This window comes from Aethalodelphis obliquidens, unplaced genomic scaffold (genome assembly GCF_003676395.1).
Source record: "Aethalodelphis obliquidens isolate GAN/ISIS:26980383/991018 unplaced genomic scaffold, ASM367639v1 scaffold3, whole genome shotgun sequence".
NCBI classification, from domain to species: Eukaryota; Metazoa; Chordata; class Mammalia; order Artiodactyla; family Delphinidae; genus Aethalodelphis; species Aethalodelphis obliquidens.
The window spans coordinates 56,892,881-56,917,510 of NW_020837947.1; the positions used below are offsets into that span (position 1 = coordinate 56,892,881).

The 24,630-nt window shown below is 38.9% G+C and overlaps 1 protein-coding gene and 1 pseudogene across 1 annotated transcript in view; both read left to right on the forward strand.

Moving 5' to 3' along the window:
* SIM1 (SIM bHLH transcription factor 1) overlaps positions 1-9,174 on the forward strand; it is a 72,365-nt gene extending 63,191 nt beyond the window's left edge. The window contains exons 11-12 of the mRNA XM_027089776.1: positions 1,034-1,436; positions 3,593-9,174. Coding sequence (XP_026945577.1) covers positions 1,034-1,436; positions 3,593-4,323 — 1,134 coding nt within the window. The 3' untranslated portion in view covers positions 4,324-9,174. The remainder of the gene's footprint in view (positions 1-1,033; positions 1,437-3,592) is intronic.
* A 15,031-nt stretch (positions 9,175-24,205) lies between these two features.
* On the forward strand, positions 24,206-24,400 carry LOC113606029 (H/ACA ribonucleoprotein complex subunit 3 pseudogene; annotated as a pseudogene).
* The last annotated feature ends 230 nt before the right edge of the window (positions 24,401-24,630 follow it).

The window sequence follows — 24,630 nt, forward strand, 5'->3', positions numbered from 1 at the left end:
TGACCAAATACTCTGGCAACAGGTGAGCAGCGTGATTCCAACAACAGCCTGCAGCTGTGCTGTCCTGATGAGCCTGTGCATATTTGAAGTTTCACTTTAGAAAGCAAGAAACACATCCTAGTGAACAGGCCTAGCTTATATGGGGCAAGATTTTCCAAAGTCACATTGAGACTGAATTAAGTTAAGCATTTATTCACTACCTTGCCATGTATCCAGCATGGCCCCCAGAGAGCTAACAGTCCAGTATGAAGCCGTAAAACTTATTTTTGTATTGCTTTTTAAGTAAGAAAAAATGTGAAAAGTCAATAGGAATAAAATATGGTGCTCTCTTGGACTCTCCCTTTGGCAGTACCATTTGTGCAGTGATGGAGAACTTGGGCTTGAATCGTTGCTCTGCCACCTGCTCACCCTGTGGTCTTGGGCAAATCATCTCCGCTCTTAGGGCCCTAGCTTGCCTATCCATATAATGGGTTACTAATATCTCCACTTAAGTGCTTCTAAGAATTATGCGGAGTAATTCACAGGAAGTACCTCCAACAGTGCCTGGCGTTTAGTTCAGTCCATGTTTGTTATTATTAGTTTTATCTCCTCCTTCCGGCAGCCGAAAGGATTGTCTTTTGCAGTACCATGACTGACTAGGTGATCCAAGTCAGGGGTGTCCAGAGTGGTGATAGGGTCTTATTTTGGTGCCTTAAGCCCAATATGACCTTAAGGGTGCTTTCAGACCTTGGGGCCTTTTTTTTTCTTTCTTTCTTTCTTTCGTTTTTTTGTTTGTTTGTTTTGTCCTTTTGCGGTACGCAGGCCTCTCACTGTTGTGGTCTCTCCCATTGCGGAGCACAGGCTCCGGACGCGCAGGCTCAGCGGCCATGGCTCACGGGCCCAGCCACTCCGCGGCATGTGGGATCTTCCCCGACCGGGGCACGAACCCGTGTGCCCTGCATCGGCAGGCGGACTCTCAACCACTGCGCCACCAGGGAGGCCGGCCCCTCTTGCTTTCTTTTGAAATGTACTTTTCTCACCCTCTCGGTTTCAGTACTCGGGATTTCCCGCGGAAAGATCTGAATCTGATCACGACAGCCAGTGGGGCGGCAGTCCTCTGACAGACGCGGCCTCCCCGCAGCTGCTGGACCCCGCGGACCGGCCGGGCTCTCAGCACGACGCGTCGTGCGCCTACAGGCAGTTCTCGGAACGCGGCTCTCTCTGCTACGGCTTCGCGCTCGACCCCTCCAGGCTGGTGGAGGAGAGGCATTTCCACACCCAGGCCTGCGAGGGCGGCCGGTGTGAGGCAGGCAGGTACTTCCTGGGAGCGCCGCAGGCGGGGAGGGAGCCCTGGTGGGGCTCTCGCGCAGCCTTGCCCCTGACCAAGACCTCCCCGGAAAGCAGAGAAGCCTATGAGAGCAGCATGCCTCACATCGCCTCGGTCCACAGGATCCACGGTAAGGGCGGCTCCAGCGACTCCAGCGTTGCGCCTCTGGGCAGATTTATCCTAGTCCAGCTTTGACCCTGGAGTGATCCCCACCCAATGGTTTCCTCCTTGAATTTGCAAATCAGAAACTCTAACCAATGGGAATTTAAAAACCAAATCCACTCTTTTGAAGTGTATTAATGTTGCTGATGTTTGCTAAATACATTTGTTTTGGGCAGGCGAGTAAACATGATTCCCATTTTAACACCAAGGAAAAAAAAAGTAAAGAAATTAAAGTGAATTGTTAAGTCTATTGAACTTGTAGTATGTATGCATCTAAAGTTCTCATTTTAACATCAAGAAAAAAAAAGTAAAGAAATTAAAGTGAATTTTTAAGTCTATTGAACTTGTAGTATGTATGCATTTAAATTTCTTGTGTATTATTTTCTTCTGTATTCTCACCCTTCCAATGTGGACCGGAGTAGTTTGGGGCTCATCTAGCAGGGTTTCTCAATGAGGGCACTATTGGCGTGTTGGGGAGGCCTGCCTTTGTTTTATGGCCGATCGCTCATGTCACAGGTGTTTTAACCTCCCTGGTCCTCTGGGCATGAAATGCCAGTAACTGTCCCCTTCCCCCATTATATGGCAACCCACAGTATCCTCTGTGAGTTGAGGATGCAGTGAGGTGTGGGACCCATGGGGATTTTCACCTTGGGATTATTACATGGCTCTACAAACACACAGAAATGGGCACTGCAGTTAAAGCCTTTAGTGTTATTAATGGTCTTCTTTGTCCATTTCAATGTAAACTGGTCAGGGGGAGCTCATTCTGTCCATTCCAAGCTTAGGTCCAGGCAGGTCTTGAAAACCCTTCCCATTTTCTTAAAAGTCAGTGACACTGAGGTGGATCCAATGGCTGTGCTATTACTCTTCTTGCTGTGTCTCTAGGATAAGAAATGTGCCAGACACTGTTGTTCTCACACATAGAAGTCTCCTGCACATACCCCCTAGGCACTTACTGTTTTCTATGAATGGTTTTGCTTTGTTTCCATTTTTGCTTTCTATTTTTCTGCTTTTATTTTGAATTTCTCTAGTTTGGTAGCCTGGGAATGAAAACCCAGGGCAAAGGGCAATTGCTTACCCAAGAATGGAGTGAAGTGAAAATCCTGCCTTAACCCACATGGTCAGGAGGAAGATATTAGAAATAAAATGAGAAGAAAAGGGAAAAGGAAAGCAATGACTAGTGTGATCCCAGGCTTCTCTGTTGCATTAAGCAGTTTACAGCTTTCATATGTCCCTTCCTGTTTCTCTTCTCTCTTTTTATATTGGCTTCAGACTGTTTCGAGAATAACGTAATTTATGGAATAATATTTTAGATGCACTTTTCCTCCATATTAGATCTCTTTCCTTGGTTCAGAACAAGTTGTTATTAACATTTAAAATATTTATGCTTATTTCAGAAGCAATATCAGGGTTACTGTATGATTATGTGTGAAACAGATTTTTTTTACCACTGGATTTGAGAAGGCAATATTTATATTTTTAATTGGAAATATATATATATATATGTATATATCCAGGCACACATATACACACACACACTTATATGAATATGTATACATATTTTAAACCTTCAAATAGTTTAATAACTTCAAATAGTTTAATTACTAATGTTAGAGCTTTATTGTAACTCTACTTAAGAAACATGTAGCAATTTTAACATTTTAGGTGATTAATTGGAATTGAGAAACTAGTCCAGCCTATATCATCATCTTCCTCAAACCCAATGGAAAGCATTAGCTAAGCATCACTTCAACATAACACTTCTCTAGACAATAACAGAAACCAAATCCTATGTATTTTTCTTTTATTATTTACAGTCAGACAGGTCCAGGGATGTGCATCCATGGACAAGTATAAACATACTTTACTGTCTTGCTAATTGGCATTCACAACCCACGAACAAGGTTTACCTTCTAGAAAGCATGTTATAAACTTCATCTGCACTTAAAAGCCACTGAGAACTATGAATTCCAGGACAATATGTTGACACTGTCATGTGAGCCTGTGTCTGCATATATTAAAATGGAAAAATATAAGGTTTCTTTTAATAGGAAAAAGAAATACACTTACAATACTGGGGGTGATTTTTGAGACCACTTACTTTTTACTTTTTCTAATTTCTAGGGCGAGGTCATTGGGATGAAGATAGTGTGGTCAGTTCTCCAGACCCTGGGTCTGCCAGTGAATCAGGTGACCGATATCGCACTGAGCAGTATCAAAGTAGCCCACATGAACCTAGCAAAATCGAAACTCTGATCAGAGCCACCCAGCAAATGATTAAAGAAGAAGAGAACAGGTTGCAGCTGAGGAAAGCCCCCCCAGACCAACTGGCTTCCATTAATGGAGCTGGGAAAAAACACTCCTTCTGTTTTGCAAACTACCAGCAGCCCCCAACGACAGGCGAAGTCTGCCACAGCTCCGCTCTTGCCAACACTTCACCATGTGACCACATCCAGCAGAGAGAGGGAAAGATGCTGAGCCCCCGCGAAAATGACTACGACAACAGTCCCACAGCACTGTCGCGGATAAGTAGTCCCAATTCGGATCGCATTTCCAAATCCAGTTTAATCCTAGCTAAAGACTATCTACATTCGGATATGTCTCCTCATCAGACGGCGGGAGACCACCCTGCCGTCTCTCCAAACTGCTTTGGCTCTCACAGGCAGTATTTTGATAAGCATGCTTACACATTAACTGGATACGCCCTGGAGCACTTATATGATAGCGAAACTATTAGAAACTATTCCTTGGGCTGTAATGGCTCACACTTTGATGTAACTTCCCATCTAAGGATGCAGCCGGATCCAGCACAAGGACACAAGGGAACATCTGTTATAATAACCAATGGAAGCTGATGTTTTTTCTAAAAGATTTTGTTCTTTAAGGATCTCTGAAACATATTTATCATTTACTGCCCCATTACCAGCATTTACAATGCCACAGATTGTTAGAGTGGATAATTTAAGTTACTGGGTATTTGACATGTGTTCTTGTGAAATCAGAGATAACAGCACTGGCATTCAGGGTTATACACAGGTAATGGAGCTAAAGTGAATACACAAATTGCCCCTCTATTTATATGGGAACCAGGATAGATAAATTTTGAATTGAAAAATACTTGTGTAGTATTAAGTGAGCATATATATCACATGAAAGGACCGATGGATGACAACAATCATTATGATGATCCAGTGAACTTCATACACACAGACCACTATCCACAAACTGCTATATATACTTTACATATGGAAATATAGACTATATATCATAAATATACCCCAAGTGGGTAAGTTTCCTTAACCCTAGTGCATTAAGCATCTTAAAGAAATTTCCATTCCCAAAATAACTAAGAAAGAGATATATCTTGTAAACTGGTTTCTTCTTTGTGGTTTCAACCATCCAGCTCATTTCGTTCAGGCATAAATTAGGGAAATGGTTCTGGATATGATACAAGAATGAGTTTTCACCTGGCATCCATTATAAGCAATCAGGAAGTGGTGATTTTTCACCTTACTTTTGAGTTAGACAAAGAACAGGATCACACTGACATAGAGGTAAGGGTTTTTCTAAGTAAAAACACTGAGATATTGGGACACATATCAAAAGCCTGGTGTGCCCAACTGGAAATAGATTAGTAGAGATGGAAAGGCCAGAGGCAGAGAAAAATGGAATGATATCTCAAAACAAACAATTTCAGGGTCAGCATATGTAATCAACGTATTTGGGGCTTGTAAAACTAACCAAATAAAAATTCAAACTAATTCACCAAGAAAAAAAGGCTGATAAGTGCAAAAAAAAAACCACCCACACACACAAAAAACTAAGGGAAACCAGTGAATGCTACATGACAGCAGTGTGTTTGAACACATTTCAAAGCACAGATGTGCAAATGTGACATGTGGAAAGCCTCAGGAGAGAGTCTAAGATAAAAGCCTAGGCTGACAGACAGGTGGTTAGAAGGGTACAAGTAGTACTCTGACTGAAGGAACAGGCCAAGCGTTCATTATTCCATATTGTTTGTAAACAGCAAAAACAAACTTGGTCTCGAGTTCATGTGATACAGTAGAAAGACCAGCAGACTAGATGCCGAGATCTCTGAGTTCCAGTTTGACCCTGCCTGTAACTTATTTTGGGAGCACAGATGTATCACTGACCACACCTGGGCCCCAATTTCTTTATCTGTATGGCAGCTCTAAAGTTCCAAGGGTCTGTGGTTCGTTCTTGCAGCAGCACTGAACTTGTTAACCAGTTATCTCTCTGCTGTGAGTTGTCAAGGCTCATCATTCTGGTTTACCTGCACTCATACAGAGGTCTAGATGCTTTGAAACTTAAGCAGGTGCATGGGCTCTTTTAGGCATATTATAGTTACAATCAACTTTCTAGTTCAGCCGAGGTATAGATGGTAGAAACTGATGAGGGAGAAGAAAAATAAGTAAGATTTATTTAATGCATCATTCTCTAGTAATCAAAGCAAAGTGACATAAGTGATTAGAGAAATTTTATAGAAAATATTTCCTAGGAGTCCCATGCCTGAAACTCTTGCCATATGGAAGTGGGGAGGGAGGTATTAGAACTTACATTTTGAAGACAGAACATGACATTGAACACTCAGGGATTGGTAGTATATTTTCATCATTTAACACAGTTATTTGGCAGTCCAGAGGCAGGTGACAATCTGAATGATGGTAATCTGAGAGATGAATATGGTTGTTTGTATGTGAGAAAGGAGGCTACATAAAATTAAATAAATAGCTCTTGGGTATGACAGCAACGTTTGTGCTGTAAATGAAAAAGGTGCACGTGAGTGAGAAAGTTAGTGGTTATCATATATACTTTCAAAAATGTTAAAAGAACAATAAAAACTAAAATTTGAACCATACAAGCAAAAGTATTTATGGAAAACCCTGGAGCACTTAAAATGGATTTTTGATCAATTTGCAACATGAAGTAAGGTTTTCTGAATGCTGAAGTTTTTGCAGAATTCTGTAGATGGACAAATGGTTCAAAGGCACAGATATCTCAAGAATATGGAGCATTTTGGAAAGGAAATCTACACAGATGGGTTTTACTAATGGATACACATTCTACCAAAAATGTCAAGGACAGATGGTATAAAAGAAATGGAATCTTAAGAATCAAGAAAAATGAATTGATATGAAAGAAAACACCGTCATAGTAATTTCAGTGGGATTTTCCTATGGAAGATAGTTAACTGATGAAAGAAATAAATTATGAACTCTACAATTAGGGGGTAGTCAGAAGGAATAATGCTCTTTAAAATGGTATGACCAATATTTTTAAGTGAAGACAGAATTAACTGAATTACATCTTGATTAAATTTTTGGTAGATTGATCCAGTTTCAAACACAACCTATTTATTTAATTTATGTCTCAATAATTTTATGGTAGCAGCTTTATTATATTACATATAATGCCTATATATGTATATGTATGTTCCCATTTAAAATTAGACTTAAATTGGCTTTAGTTTTAATACTTGATTTCCATAACTTTGCTAAATGCTGAGAATTGACTGAAATAGAGAAGTATGATTTTTATATCACTTTGGGGATTCATAAAAATGTGTTATATCCAATTATTAGAACAATATGTAACCATTCATTAGATGATGCAAACCTCATGCTTTCTAGTAATAGTAGGAGTATCTTTGTTTCCCATTTTACCTGTCTGCCCTACCTAATTTAAAAATTTGGATGACCAAAGAAATAAATGAATATTTCCCCATCTTCCTTGGGAAAATGTAGTTAAAACTATTATTGAGAATATACAGATTTGATGTATTATATTTGGATGCATAATATTAACGTCACAATCACTACAGGTCAGACATTTAGGTGTGTCACACAGGTTTTTTGACATACTGTGCTGAATATAATGGGCTAGCTTTTTCTAAACTGTGATTGCCTGATTTAGGATAATACAACACAGGGCTGGTGTGACATTCAATATGAGACAGGATGCAATAAATTATTTGCCTTCAGTATTATACAGAAAATTCATTTATTCTTTTTTGATTATATTTTATAGGACTAGAATATTTTCATGGGGTGCTATTCTTAATTGTTTCTACACCCTGCTGCCACATGTTGCTTCTGGGCAGAGAATCCCACTTAAGCTAGGCTTTAGTGGGCTCTTCTAGAAAAGGATAATATGCTTCATTTTCTTGTCTTTTTAATGGTGGATGAGGATCAATTCAATAAAAGATCATTTGGAAAATATGCATAGACATTTTAAAATAAAAAGATTTTTCTCCCAATACCTAGACCAAATAAGTTTGATAGAAGACACTACAGCTAAAGAGACCTTCTGAATACAGATATAATATTTTATAGCTCTCTTGCTTTCTTTTAAGAGCTGGATGTTACTAAACTATTCAGTGCAATTCTGTTAGTACTAGTAGTATTTGGAAATGACAGAGTCAATGCTGATGTTTGGAAAACTGAGGATTTGGCCATTTTGGGGTCACTTACCTTGCCCAGAAGAATAGCTTATGCTTCAATGTACTCTGATTTAAAAAGTTTGAGTGCCCAGATTTGGTACCTTCATTCACTCAAATTACAGGACAGAAAGACACATCTTGTTTTCTTAATGACTTAATAATGAATGTGAATCCTATGGTTCTCCAAATAAGTGATTCAACTTTCATGTCAGTGTCAGCTTTTGTGAATAGGAATTTGTCTATAAGACAGCAAAATCAATTCGTTAGTCCTTCCTGGAAAATGCATTGTGGATAAAACATTCATTTTCATTCTAAGCCTCAAATGAATGACAGAACAGCTATGGACACATGCCTAGAAAATATTCTTGGGAGAAATTTCTGTGTGGGGCTCATTTCTTGTGCACAGGAGTTGTACGGGTAATGCTGAACTCAAAAAGTGAGATTGTGCTCATATCCAAATAGGGTTTGCTCAGAGTTCCTTTTCTAGGACGGTATGCAGAAAGGCTGTGTGTATGTATAGTACACACACACACACACACACACAACACACACACATGCACACACAAGCAATTGTAAAACAAGTAACAAAGTTCTGTTCTGCTGTGCTCCTTAAAAACTGATGGTTCACATAAGAAATCCTAACTGATAATTTAAACCAAACATTTATCATTTTATTTATTACAGTTTTGCTGCATGGGAATTTGCTTTCATAAGCCTATATAGTTTGTCCTAATTTGCTGATCCGGAGCACATTTAATCACAGTTGAATTTGTACCCAACAACCCTGGTGTGTTTACATTTCAAAAGAAATGAAATTGGCATGGAAAAAATTTTAGAAGTACTGTAACTTTTTTCCAATATTTTTCCCCAAAGGGAAATATTTCAAAAAACGAAACATATGAGTAGGCACTTCAAAAAAAGATAAAATATTTTATGTTTGTTTTTTGACTGACATGCTATAAAAGGATTATATTTGTGAAAGAAGATACTGATTGCCAATATTTCAAATACCATCTTGCAATGTATAGTTTTTAGTGATATCATAGTATAAATCTGTAATTTGAACTTTTACTTTGGAATGTAAAGTAGAAAATATTAGCTATGTCAATGATATCTTGCAAAGTGTTCCCATTTATAATTATTTATATTGTAAATAGCTTTCTGAAGTAAATTCGAAGTTAATGTGCATAAAATGTATTTATTATGTGAGGAATTTTTTGGTTTAAAATATAGTTACCAATATGCAGTTTGAGTCTGAATTATTCATTGAAAGGAAAATTTCTATAGGACAAAGACTGTCAACTAGAAGACTAGCAATGTAAAGAAATAAGGATTGTTTTAGCTCTAGATTCTCTTGAAATGGGTAACACGCACACACACACACACACACACACACACACACACACACACATTTTAAGAGACCTAGTAATAGAAGCTTACACATATGCACAGTAACTATTAGGTAACGGATCTGATTTTCATTAGACACTGGAGAATGGTTTCTCAATTTTTTATTAGAACATCTTAAGCAGGACTTCTTTGGTCTCCACTTTGCTAAAATAAAGTGAGAAATTTGAAAGTATAGGTTACATGTTTAATGTCCAAGGGGGAAAAATAAAACCTATAATATTGAGATTATCTAATTTGAATATCTAAAACTAGTTTTAGATAGTTTAAATTGTCTCATGGATATGGCCAAATCCTTATAAATTGTCTAATTTAGACTATCTAAATTAGACAGTCTATTGATTATCTAGTTTTGAATATCTAAAAACATATTAAAAACATAGCTTGAATAATTTTTATTTTGGAATCCAAAGTATTTTTAAAATTTAGAAATTAGGAATTAAGGTCAAACAAAAAATAGATTGCCAGGTGGTTCTCTCTTTTTTCATTTTCATAGCCCCCAACATGGGAAATCCGCCTCCAGGGATTTCTGATTTACCTCGATGTATTCCAGAAGCTGTCAACCATTAGCCAATTCAACAAGGCTACACGATATAGTTTTAATTCATTGGAAATGTTATTTGTATTTCATTAAGCTTTTTGACGAAGCTGCACAAAGTATTGCCATTAACATTACAGCATTTATCAGATATTTTCCTACATGATCCTTTAAATACTTGTTTTAGTGCTTTCATTTCTGAAAATAAAATTGTTTTCACCTACTTTACACTTCAAAATAACTGCACTTCCAAATTAATTCACAACATTTATGGAATTCACATTATATGCCCCACATGGGATAGACACCAGAATCTTTCTCATTGAAGGACATTATAGGAAAGCACATACGGAGGGTCTTTGATTTTCCTGATGCGCTTTGAAAGTGCAAATTCTTTAAAATGACAAGCATTTATTGAATCATCATGTGCCAGGCATTGAACCAAGCTCAGATTATCACTGAAATCTGGATAGAGACCATCACAGAGGGAAATACCAATATGCTCTATTTCATTGATGAGGAAAGGGAGACAGAGTGATTAAGTAACTTAGTGACACAGCTTAAGTAAGTGGTGGAGATGAAGGATGAACCCAGGCAGGTTTACTCCAAAACACTACCTTACCTAATTCTGCTTTCTTTATATAAATAGACAAACAAACAAACAAATAAATAAATAAATCAAGGAAGTGAAAGAAAATATTGTCTAAATGGTTGCAGAAAACAAATCCCTCAATCCAGTCAGCAGTGGTTCCAGTAGCCCGATGCGTGGTGTTTGGGCTGGGCTAGCTCATTCTCCGTTATCACACTGACACGTGACGATGGGTCCAAAGAAGACAGAGGCCGAGACTGCTTCTTCCTTGCACGATAGTTTGCCTTCCTGCTGAATGAGTGTTCTGATGTTTCTCTTAAATAAGTGTGATCCCAAGAAAAGTCCAGGGCTTAAATAAGCTACAGGCAAATTATCCTCACAGGAGCCCCGTGATAGTTGAAAAAAAAAAATTTGTGTCTTTCTCAATTAACAAAATACAGGTGGGTTAAATAGTAAGTAAAAACTATACATTTTTTTCATCCAATATTTTCAAGATACGAGCCAAAACAAAAGTAGTACTTTTTCATGATTGTCATTAAATACTGTTTTGTTTCACGGAAAATTTTCCTTCCTCTTTGGATAAAGACCAACCAAAGCCCACTCTACCAAGAACCCCTGTGTGTCAGTATTACCTGTATTATTTCAGGGCCTGGTTTCAAGGGTACTCTGCAGGGAGAGCGTTAGAGGGCTGTTACAGCTACCACCTTATGTATTTTCCTCACATGAAGAGAAACCGCCCAAAGGTTATCTGACAGAAAGACTGCCCCTCAGAACACAGACGATTCCCGTAAGGTGTCCTTAAGCAATGGTATGAGCTTGCCGGCATCGGTCTGTCTCTGGCTCCCTCTGTGTTGGTGGTAACTCCTGGGTGCCAGCAACCCAGACAGCCTGTCCAGCCATCCCTGGTCCCTGGCCTCCGCCTCACAGTATCAGGAGGGTCGATCCTCTGTAGCACTTTTTGGCCTTTTCATAATTATGCTTTATAACTTAATATGTGCTGTATTTACCGATGGAATTAGATCCAGGGTGGGAGAAATGTAAAACAGCCCCTGCTTTGGGGGTTTGTAAATAATCTCCTCTTTGTTCAGCTTCCCCCAGGTCAGGCTCCTGTGTGGGGAGTAATTCCATATGGGAATCTGACTTGAGTGCCATCTAAGTAAACCTTAAAGGGAATCTTGGCAGCATCTCCCAAGCCATAAGGAAATCATTCTCAGTAACTGGTGAGGATTTTCTGATAGCTTTGTATTTTATATATGTATGTATATATATATATATATATATATATATATATATATATATATATATATATATGTATTTTTTAAAACATTGAACCTGAAGACTCTTACTATGGTTAAGATCTCCAGAGTTCACTCAGGAATGGGGAATTGAGATCTAATGTGAGAAGAATCATCCAGAAAATAACTGAGGTTCATTATTCAGTGAGTTTCTACATTTCTAATTTCAAATTTCAGCCCTTGTGTTAGCCACATGCCCTGTTAATTTGGCAAGATGGGGTTTGTCTATGGTGCCACGCTAAACCTATTTTTAAATTTAAAAGTTCAGAGACACCTTTTTAATAAACATTTACAATTCTGTTACAAAATTAAAGGTTATCGATAGCTAAGAAATTTTTTTTTCCGCAGGGTGGAGAGGAGTGGTGGGAAGGTTAGCAAGTCTTCATACTACTTAAATATGTCTTTCAGTTACCTGTGTACCTTGTTAATACCCACATCTGCTATGTAATTAGTCCTGATGTTTTTTCTGCATAAAGGTAAAATATGTAGAAAGTGTCTTTTAATGTAAGAGATAGAATGTTTTATTTTTGAAATTCATTTTTCTTTCATGGACACTGAAATGTCCATGTTGCTCCATTTAAAATCCCCAAAAGGAAATAAGACAGAGAATTGTATCACTTTTTCACATCCCCTTTGGTTGGTTTACGGCCAGGTCTCCTTTTTTAGAGACTGTATGTCATACTGTATTGTTCCAAATTTTTATTCCTTTCTCAAGTTCCCCTCATCCTGCAGACATCATGTCATTTTACTTCAGTGACCATGACTAAATGAGGACTTACAAAATATGTATATGTAACAAAATATGTATATATAACTCTCGCACCTTACAACAATTAACAGTAACTTCTTGCCACTTAGTATGTGGCATTTTGTAAAAGAAAGAGACTGAGATCAGGCATGAAAATTTGTCCTTGTGTCTCAAAGTCCTGAGGCCTCTCTTTGGACACTCCCAGCCTTCAGCCCTTCCACAGCTCTCTTCATCACCTTGCCCTCATCTTTTTCCTCTCTCTTTTGACTCCTCTCAGCTCCTCCTGGAGATGTTTAAGCGTGCTAGTGTTCATATGACACATACTTAGGTACATATCTACACACACATGCACACACGGTCTCCCAGATGAGGCCAGCCTTCAGTTCATCAGGCCTCTTTACTGCTCAGCTACTCTTAACTCAACCCCCACAGCTGCTGCTTTAAATCCTGAGAGCGACTTAAATCCCACTCTGAGTTGAAGACTAGGTGCTCTGTAGTCCTTGCTTTCCTGAAACACCTCAGTATCTCTTCCCAATATCTCAAAATAGATCTACGTCTTTGCCTGCTTATCTCATGAACCAGGTGACTTTCCTCTGTCAAATGAGAATGCTGGGGCTCCGTATCTCAAAAAGCTGCCGTGGACATTCAACGAAGCAATGACCCTGGAGCCCTCCATGGACAGCAAGTGCACGACAGAAGTTGGCGTATACTGTTACGGGCCTCTGAGAAAACGATCATGCAGTTTTCCACATCTCCTTCATTTGTCATCCAGTCAGCGTCCAACTAACATGTACCCAATGCCTCCATGGTTGATATTAACTCGCTACTGGCAATACAGACAACACGTGTGGCCCCAGAGTCAAGAGGTCCGCAGTCAGGGGAAGAGGTGAAGGAGGACCCAGATGCCCTGCTACTCCTCGTCCACTGCCCCCTGTGCTGCCCCTCCTCGGATGCCCACCTCTCACGGCCTCCCCTTGACTGACCCATCCCCCGATGGACCGGGATTCACTTTTCTTCTGAACTCCCTGTGTTGATGTTCTCAGCCAACTTGGCAGCAGTTCTCTAGTGTGTTTATCTGGGCTCTTTCATTAACAGCAAAGACCCTCATCACAGGGACCGTTCCGTATCCTTCTGCAGCCCTGCCCCCAGCACAGTACATGCACATGATAGAAACAAGGTGAGTGTCTGTTGGATGAGTGACTACACGCTCCCTCACCAATGATGGTGATGTATTTCAGGTTATTTCATCTTGTTCTACAGTCAATATTATAAAACTTCCTGTGGCTTGTGCTACCCATAATAACATTCTGGATTCTATAAACATTACAGTTGCTTCATGATTTATTTTTTAAAAATATTTAATTTTTTTATCTATATTTATCATTTTGGCTGCGCCAGGTCTTAGTTGCGGCAGGTGGGATCTTCCTTGCGGCGTGCAGCCTTATCAGTTGTGGCATGCAGGATCTAATTCCCCAACCAGGGATCGAACCCAGGCCCCCCTGCATTGGGAGCCTGGAGTTTAACCCACTGGACCACCGGGGAAGTCCTGCTTCATGTTTTCTTTATGGGGGAAGGGTTGCAACTTGCTTTCAATCTTCTGATTTTGAGACCTGAAGTCTCATCCGTGTAAATGATGTTCCCCTGTTACTTGAATACTGAAGGAGATGCTGTGTATGTGACACCCTGGGGGCAGTTTCTGGCTTCTGTGGGTATGAGCACCATGCCTCCCACCTCTGCTCCCCTCTTAAATCCACCTTGCCTCCTAATTTTCCCAGGGCCTCTTTCTGCACTTCTTATGTATATTCCATATTTCTAAGTTATATTACATGACTTAGATCCATTTCAAGAATACTTTTTCCAAATCTTACCCTGTCATTGTGTGAGATACTACCACAAATTCAACTTTTGTCTTTTCTTCCCAAAATCCCCCTCTTTCCCCTCAAACTTTCCTCCATCATTCTATACATCCCCCTGCTCTTGACAGGGTCTTCTTCCAGAATTTATGCTGTTCACGTACTTAAAAAGGCCCTTTGTGTCTTATTGAGGCTGAGGGAAGTGTAAATTCCTGAGCTTGTCACATTAGCTGCTTCACAACTGAGCCCCAAACTACCTTCTTGGTCTTTTCTCCATCTGTCCCCCCAGACACCCTAGGTTTCTGCTGCACTGGGTTTTTCAATCTTCCTGGAATGCACCATGCCTTTCACTCTCCTAGTCTTGGCATGGGCTGTTCTCTGTGTGGAATGCTCCACAGCCATTCTTTATTAAGAAAGTTCCTCTTCATCCTTCATGGCACAGAGTTCTCAAGTGATGCCTGAAGTCCAACTCCCTTTGGGAACGTTTTACACTTCCTTTCTGGGCTCTCACTGTACTTGGTTCATACTTCTCTTATCATGTTTATCAAGAGTTCAGTAAGTTGTAGTCCTGTTTTTTTAACTACAAAAGCAATAGGTGAGTTAAAAAAATGGACACAATACAGAAATGTGTACAGTAAGAAAGAGAATGCACACAATTTTTCGATCTTTCTTTTTCATTTAACAATGTATCATGGGCATCCTTCTACATCAGTATCTATATATCTCTTGGTCTCTTTAATGGATATATAATATTTTATAGTATGGATGTGCCATGGTTTACTTAGCTATTCCCCTTTTGATAGATATCTATTTCTTTCCAATTTTTGTTTATTATTTTACATTACATATGTACATACATACAATAAACATCTTTGCAAATAGATCTTTTTGCATCTGTGACTGAATTTCTGTAGAATAGTTTCCTAGAAGTAAAATTGCTGGGTCGAAGAGTATCTTCAATTTTGAGACAGACTACCCAGTTGCCTTCCAAAGACACTGTAAAAGTGGACTCTTCCCCCAATATTATATGAGACTATATCCTTGTCCTTTAACAGTTTCCTACCTTGTTTCATGTAGTCTTGTACATTTCTTGACTTTATTCCCAGGTACTCAATAATTTTGTGAACTATTAACATGTGGACCTTTTTCTATAACTATTTTTTTCTAATTTGGAATTGATAGTGTATAGGAAAGTGCTAATTTTTGTGTATATATCTTGTACCACTTATCTTTTATTTACTCTTATGTCTAATAGTATTTAGTTGATCCCTTTGGATTTTCTGTATAAACAATAACATTTCTTTTCTAATATTTGCAATTCTTTCTTTTTATTTCTATATTAATACATTTTTAAACATCAATAACAGATATTTAATTTTATCAAGTGCCTTTTTGGCACTCAAGATAATAGTACATTTCTTTCTAATTTCCTAATTTGAAATATTCTTTCCAAATGTTGAAACATCTTTGCATTCCTGGCCAAAACCTGCTTCAGAGAATTATTCTTTTAATATACTTCTGTTTTCAGTATGCTAATGTTTAACCTTAGACCTTTTCCTCTATTTTTTCAGTTGTAGTCATTTTCTTGTATTTGCCTCTATTTGAATATGGGCTCTTTGAGGACAGGAACCATATATTGTTCAACTGTAAATGCCCCTCATCTCACATAACACCTGATACATCGTAGATGCTAAAACTATGCCTGTATTTGTGTTCTGAAGTCCTGGATTCAAATCCCAGTTCTGCCTCTTACTAATGATGTGGACCGGTTACTTAATATCAGTCTGTTTCACCATTTGTAAAATGTGATATTACTTCCTTAAAGGCTCTATGTAAAGATTAAACAAAAGAACATGTGAGAAGTATATATTACAGTGTTTAGAGCATAAAAAGTAAGTAGGTTTCTCTCCTTTTGTTTTGCCCCTGCTATAGAAAAACAATCTGAATTTATTTGTCATGGGAGAGTTATCAGGGCAATCCAAGAATTTTTAACCGATAAGATTATGGGTGACTCTGAACCTCCACATTCTCACTGCAAAATGAACGGATGGGTGTCAGCCTTCTTTTGATCACTGTCATCAAATAAATACTCGTTAGGCAGCTCATAATTACAGCTTGAGAAAAACAGAATATCATATAGATGGCAGGAGCCAATTAGTAAAAAATTTACATTGGAATTATAGTTCATCATTTCATGTTTTCTACTTTAACAACATGTGTGCACACTTGCCACACATTTTTTTTTTACATCTTTATTAGAGTATAATTGCTTTACAATGTTGTGTTCGTTTCTGCTGTATAACAAAGTGAATCAGCTATATGTATACATATATCCCCATATCCCCTCCCTCTTGCGTCTCCCTCCCACCCTCCCTATCCCACCCCTCTAGGTGGTCACAAAGCATCGAGCTGATTTCCCTTCCCTGTGCTATGCGGCTGCTTCCCACTAGCTACCTATTTTACATTTGGTAGTGTATATATGTCAGTGCTACTCTCTCACTTTGTCCCAGCCTCCCTTTCCCCCACTGTGCCCTCAAGTTTGTTCTCTACGTCTGCGTCTTTATTCCTGCCCCGCCACTAGGCTCATCAGTACCATTTTTCTAGATTCCATATATATGTGTTAGCATACGGTATTTGTTTTTCTCTTTCTGACTTACTTCACTCTGTATGACAGACTCTAGGTCCATCCACCACACTACAAATAACTCAATTTCGTTCCTTTTTGCCACACATCTTAAATTTTTTTTTTTTATTCTATCCCTGTTAGAACCTGAAAGGATAGAATTGATGCTGACTGATTTAAGTCACCAGTTTAGCAGTAAACATGAGAATTTTGTGATGAGATTGGTCTAATTTGAGGTTTTTATTTCTTCAAAAAGAGAAAAAACAAGTAACTAGACTGTATAAACCTGAAACCTCCCTCCCCCAAACTGAAATATCAATGTTTTCTCATATACAGGAGAATAAATTCTATTGCCTATGCATGAAGTTGAATCAATGCCTCTGGTGTCATTTCGCTGAATGGTTTCAAATAGGAATACAAAGCCCAAATGAAACTAAGATGAGATGGTAGAAATTGTGACAGGGCTATTTTTGAAATGATGCTCTTAGGAAAAGCTGCTGATTGAAATCGATACCTCAAGACCTGGAATTTGAAAAGACCATTTCTGAGACCTGAGAGGGTCACTGAATAGAAGTGTCAGTTGATGGTATTCAGACCATGCAATTGCTTTCACCAAGGTGCCTCTGTGTTTACTTAAGTGACTTGTGGTAGCTGGTGGCTGAGCATACATTGAGAGAGTCTCCCTCCATCCAGGCTCCGGGGATGAGGAGACTAGAGAGGACATTGTCTGGGGTCTAAATGAGTAAGTCCTGGTGTGCTATATTGAAAGAAATGAATCGAACTGCATTTTCCTTTTCATTTATCCCCTGGAAAGAAGATTCTGTGAAGGGTATGAAGAATATAAACCTTTTAAATATTAAAAAAATCAGTGCACCCCAAACCTCGCAATATCTATTTCAGACCAAATCCTATTTAATAAATTATAATTGATCAGAAAAAATCATTTGTACAGATCTCTGCTAATGTTTCCATTTTTCTCCAAGGAGTCATTTCCTTTTTGTTAAGTGTGAGATTTGTGTGTGTGTGGTGATGGCCTGGGGTGTGGGGTGACACAGAGGCTATTCACACAATTCAAATTGCTTTACATAGAAGTTACCAGATTGCTTAATTACATTAAGATTTGAGATGATGGTGTGGGGAGAAATGTAGTTTAATGAAGCTATCAACCTTTTAGGTTTTTTTTTTTTTTAAATAGCATTAGCTTTTAAAATTTAAATTACAGGGAAATCTGATTTGTCGTTTTTTGTATGTCAAAGTGAGTAAATCGCATTTTAGTGTCTCTAGCACATGGGGTGTATCTTAATTATTAATTTTGTTCACTAAATTTGAGATTGTTCGTTTGAATGAAACTGAACAATTTCAAGTACTCTGAACCCAGCTCTCCACTTTCCCATCAACCCATGGGACTGTCCCAGATTCATGTGCATGTCACAGGTGCAGGTGACCATCACAGGTATGGGAGTAACAATCCTCACCCCCCAGCCAGACTCTGTCACACAGCTGCAGAGCTGGACACGCTCTTCAGAACCATAAACATGGCCAAACTGAATGTAAATTAAGCTTTGGATTCTGAATCAATGTTTTAAAATGTCAGAAGAACAGTTTGGAATGCCACACTGCCCCATCAGCTGCCTTGGTTTTGTAAGAACATGTTTAAAATGGGGAGCCTGTTGTTGCCGCCCCTGTTCTGAGAAACTCTCCCAGTGGACAAGCTCTGAACACCGTGGCAGGATGTGAGGTAAGGTGGGGCTGGCTGGCTGGGAGTAATAGGAGGAAAACCAGCCTCAGAGGTTGTAGGTGTCCAACTGTGTCCCGGGGACTAACACATCTGACCTGGAATCAGAGCCTGATTCTTGGACATTTACATTACATGGTTACTATAGCTACTGAAACTTTGCCTACAAGACCCACCAATGTAAATTTGTCTACTAGGTCCTTTTAAAGAAAAAAAAAAAAAAGAGTTGATGAGATAGGTTAAGCCTAACTGGAGAAATTTTCTGCCATTTCTGGCAGAAAACAAATAAAACCAAGCATTTTAAGAACTCATAAGACCAAGCATTTAAAATGTGACCTCAAAGCCAGAATCTTGCTAATCTGCATTCTATTATACCAGCAATATGACCTTGAGCAAAGAACTTGATCTCTCTAAGTCTCAGTATCTTTGACCATAAAATGGGAATAAGAAGAGTCCCTACTTTATAGGATTGATGGAAGGATTAAAAGAGTAATGTCTTCAAAGCATAGAAACATCATACCTAGGATATAACTAGCTCAGAACTCAAATATTATTTGTTATGATTAGTACTATGATTATTATAATCATTATTGTTTTGATATTGTTCTTTGAGCTAAATTCTGTAATTTTTGTTTCTAGGATTAAACGGAAATCAGAATTAATATTTATGGATTTTTTTTTTATTCAGGGATTCTTTTCCAAAGGATGTTGCATCTCATCAAAAGCATTCTTCATAAAAAGAAAAAAAAACTGTTGGAATGTATGTGATAGTTTTATGTTTATTGCAGTTATTTAGTGGAATTCCAATATTATTCAGCATGTTTTATGCTTACAGAATTATTTAGGGTATAATCAAGAATACCATAATACATGGGCACTGTTTTAAAAACTAGGCTTAATTAGCAGGAAGATATTCATAGTGTGGGTCTGACATTATTATGACCTCAATATAAATTCCATGAGGTGGAGAAGACCCAAGAAAGAAGGCTACAGATTTATCATGGTATGATACATTTGCAATATGGATTGTACTTATCTTTTTATTTGCCACAGACAATGTAAATTAGGAACATCTGAACGAAGATTCAAATAACTTAGCATCTGTAGCCCACTATAAAATATGCTGTTCCGATGCCTAGAGTAGAAACAGAAATTTACTGTTTTCTTACCCTACTGATATGATGATTTGGTTTTGGGTCCCAGAGGTAGCCTCCTACCAGTGATGAACAGGGAACCATCCTGAAGAAAAGGTAGGGAAATGGCAGTGGATCACTTATTATTTCCTCCTCTTCTCTTTTTAGTGTTTTAAGGAAATTTTGCTCTTTGGTCAAGATGTTATTGATGAATAAAACGCTTTGAGGGGGTGAAGTTTGGGGTAACAATGTCTTTAACCCATTTTCCATCTCAATGTTATTTATTCTATAGATAAAATTATAAGATTTAAGAAATGTAAATGAGCTATTGAACATTTAAGTTCATATAAATATGTGCGAATTTGGGGGTGGCCTTAATGGCTCTAAATATTTCTGGTTGGATAACTTTCCCAGCATGCATGAAGAACTCCATGGTGTTCAGGGCATGAAATTAATCACGAGGGCAATAGACAAAGGGCAGAGGGCCTGCCACAAGCTGGGACCTCATCATGGGATTTTCATGTTTGCTCTTCCCCCAAACGTTATTATCCTCATTTAACAGATGAGGAACCTGAGGCTCTGAGATTTCTCTATGATTTACTCTAGGTCACTTGGGTCACAAGTCAGACTTTACAAAGCTTTCGTTTTGTAAAAAATAAAATATAATAATTTGGTTGAGGGTAAAGCTGTGGACATATAGCAGAGTAGTGGGCCTCAGACCCTTGAATGCCCTGGGAAATCCTAGACTGCTGTGAGACTGGGAGCAAATCTTAGCTGTGAAACTGCCATGATGAGGACACGGGTGGCCAGAGAGTTTTGAGGTAGAGAGTAGAGGCAGGAGAGAGAACAAGAAGGGGCTGTGTTTCATCGTGGCACTTAACTCTGCTCAGCTTTCGAGCATGACAATGAGGAAGAACAAGGGAAGATAGTGTGTCCTTCATTCACTCTGAATGGCTGGGTGCGTTTTTTTAAAATTAATTTTTATTGGAGTATAGTTGCTTTACAATGTTGTATTAGTTTCTGCTGTACAGCAAAGTGAACCTGCTATACGTATACATATATCTCCTCTTTTCTGGATTTCCTTCCCATTTATGTCACCACAGAGCACTGAAGAGAATTCCCTGTGCTATACAGTAGGTTCTCATTAGTTATCTGTTTTATACATAGTAGTGTATATATGTCAATCCCAATCTCCCAATTCATTCCACCTTCCCTTACCCCCCTTGGCATCCATATGTTTGTTCTCTACCTCTGTGTCTCTATTTCTGCCTTGCAAATAAGTTCATCTGTATCATTTTTCTGGATTCCTCATATAAGCAATATCATACGATAGTTGTTTTTCTCTTTCTGACTTACTTTACTCTGTATGACGGTCTCTAAGTCCATCCACGTACCTGCAAATGGCACAATTTCATTACTTTTTATGGCTGAGTAATATTCCATTGTATATATGTACCACATCTTCTTTATCCATTCATCTGTTGATGGACATTTAGGTTGCTTCCATGTCCTGGCTATTGTAAATAGTGCTGCAATGAGCATTGGGGTGCATGTATCTTTTTGAATTATGGCTGAGTGCATTTTTGAAGGGTTCTCAAGTTTTCTCATTAGACAGTAATTTGGAAAGTTTGTGTAAAAGTGGCAGACTCTCTGAGAGGGCTCCTCAGTCTTGTCTAACCTGCAGTCTGACTGAGGCCTTTTTCGCACTGGGGATAAGAGGGGCTTCTCTGTGTGGCACACATTTAGCAACAAACAACAGCTGGGTAGTTTTGATCCAGTTATAGCTACTAATTTGCAAGTTGTTCTAAGCAGATCTGAGCTATCCCACAACTTTCTCTGAGCTGTGTGCCTTGAGTTCAGAAAGTGGAAACATGATGTGCCTCTGCCTCCCAGGCTACCATGAGAGCCTCCGCTTAATGCGGAACTGATTTCATTCTTTGAGCGATAATAGCACAGCGAGCACTTCAAAAAGACCAATCCATCTCCTCTCCATAAAACGTTAATACCCTTCAATGTACCAAAAAACCCTCCCCAAACAAAACAAAACAAAACACCCAACAGGCTTTCACGCTTTGCAAGGCAAACACCAACTGCAAAAAGCAAACAGGACCAAGAACATTTGAGTATCTTCTTTTGCAATCCATCCGTTATCCATTATCCCATATTGTAAAAATTGGAGAAAATACATCCCCTCTGTGGCTTGCTGTAAGCTTGAGCTTTGCTTATTCATGGGGAGGGGAGAGGGACAGCATCCTCCGCAGAAGACACCCCAGCCCTATCCAGGAGGCTGGCTGTGTGGGGCTCCTTCTCCTAGGTGTTGGCTGTGCGACTTCACGTCAAAGCCACCTTCCTCAGTTGGAATTGGGACCAGGGATCTGAGCAAGGAAATTCGGTCTTCAAGATGCACAAGAACATGAACTACTGAAGAGCCTGTGACTCTGTCATCCTGGCCCACCTAAACCCCTTTGGGAGATAACACCATGGAGTTCTTGGTTTCTCTTTGCCCTCATCAAATTTCCATACTGTCCAGAGTCAGTCTGATGCTTGGAGCACACAGTCACTTTCAGGGAGAGGTATTTTTGGTAGAGAGTGGGGACAGGAGGAAACTAGTAAACAGTTTCCTTAGTTGCATCACTTTTCCACCTATATCCAGGACTAGGGATCAGCCATTGGCTTGGAATACCAAGTAGTTGTTTTTCTACACAGAATTGGCATGAGAAAGATTTAACATATTGCATTGAGTATCAGTTTTAGAGAGTTTGTCACCCCTTAGTTTTTAATGACTGGTTGTGGTTAAGAACTTGGACTCTGGAACAAGATTCTCTATTCAAATTCTAGCTTTGCCCCAAACCAGCACCATCACCTTAGACAAGTCACTTAACTTCTCCAGGTCTCCATTTTCCCATCTGTAAAATGGGGTTAGTAATAGAACCTACCTCAAAGTATCCAGACCACCATCTGGTAAATACTCAGAATATGTTAGTTGGAGTTGTCTTATCACAGGTATTAGGAAGATAATTCAGTTTTATTTTGTGATTCCATTTTGTCAACATTATATAGGTAGCTTAGTCTTCTTGCTGGAAAGTGATTGAAACAAACTATCCTAGACTCAAAAGGTAAAATTTTTACAAAAACCAACTAGTGCTTTTTTGAAGGAATGTTTTTCCCCATTGATAACGATAGCATCTGTAAAATAAACATAATTCCTGACACATTTCTGAGTTAACTCTTATAGGGTACCATCATGGAAGAAATAAATATGCTGGTGTATTTCAATGGCCTGACAGATACAAGTCACCTTTAGATTTGAATCACGTAATATTTTCTTTCTATTTAACAGGTCTATGTTTGTGAAGGTTGGTTGGTATATTACTCTTGGAAATGATACTCTCTCTTTAATTGGTTTTCTAGGACCTTCTGCAAAAGAAAGTGGAATTCTAGATCATTTTAAAATGAGAGGTATGAGACAGAGAAACTGAGGAAGATCATGTTCTTGATGGATAATACAACAGTGTTATCAGGTCACATAAAATACCTTCACACTATTACTCTTTTCCACTCTGAGGACTCTCAGAAAAATAACTAAGAGAAACTGAGCTGAGGACTGGGAGAAATAAGGAGCAGGATTATTACAAAATATGGAATTTAATGTTTCTTTAGGGCTTTGGTTTTATCCTTTTATTGCAAAGGATATTCTGTTTTTCTCTTAGTCAAGTAAAGGGACAGTACGAAACATATACATAGGTTTTGAAAGGTCTGTGGAAAGGATGTTGTACGGTCCCACACAGGGTACTTGGTGTACAATGTGCCTAAGATTTGTAAATTCATATACCACAATTAATGAAATAGCTAAAAATTTTTGAGCACCTACTATGGGCCAAGCCATTTAGTGCTCGTAAAATATCACATCATAACTATGCCATTGTTTTGATAGACTGTAAAGACATTGCTTTCTCTTTTCATCTTTACATCTCAAGCAGCCTGCCTACGAACGCCCTTTGTGCCAAGGATGACTAGTAAGAATGAGGATGTCTTTTCAGAACCTTGTTCTCCTCTCTTCTGGGCATGCTGCTAGATTATATCCTCCAGTCTCTTTGTATCCAGGTGGGGCCAAATGATTAAATGCTGGCCAAGAAAAAGTGGTGGGAGTGATGCAGGCTACTTCTGCACTCTCTTGAGCTTCCTTTCTGTAGGCTGGTTGGAGAGGATCCAGTGATGGATTCCAAGGCCATAGAATATGGAGAAGGTACTAGACAGGAGGAGTCTGGGTCCCACACTGGTGAGCAGAACTACCCTTACATTAGTCAGTTAGAGGCAGCTGTGGATGGAATTGGAACCTCTGACTTTGGTGTGGTCATGTTTTTCCAGTATTACCTCAAAGAGCAGGGGGACCGGGTCTATACGGTGAAGAAACTTGACCCTATGGGACAACAGACCTGCTCCACCCATCCCGTTCACTTCTCCCCAGATGACAAATATTCTTGACACCAAATCACCATCAATAAACGCTTCAAGGTGCTCATGACCCAGCAACCGCGCCCCATTCTCTGAGGATGTCTTAAAATTTCATGTCTCTTCTGCTGCCTGCTAGCCCTTAAGAGACTTTCTGAAACCAAGCTCTTCAATCTGTGAGCCCTGAAGCTTTCCTACGACCCTTGCTCTTTGGAATCCGGTCTCATTATTGCCTTTGATCATGCTTGTTGTGAGGCAATCATAGTAGTATCCTTTTTAAAGGGAAGAAGTTTAAATCTTCTTTTCATACTTTGAATCACTGTCAGGTT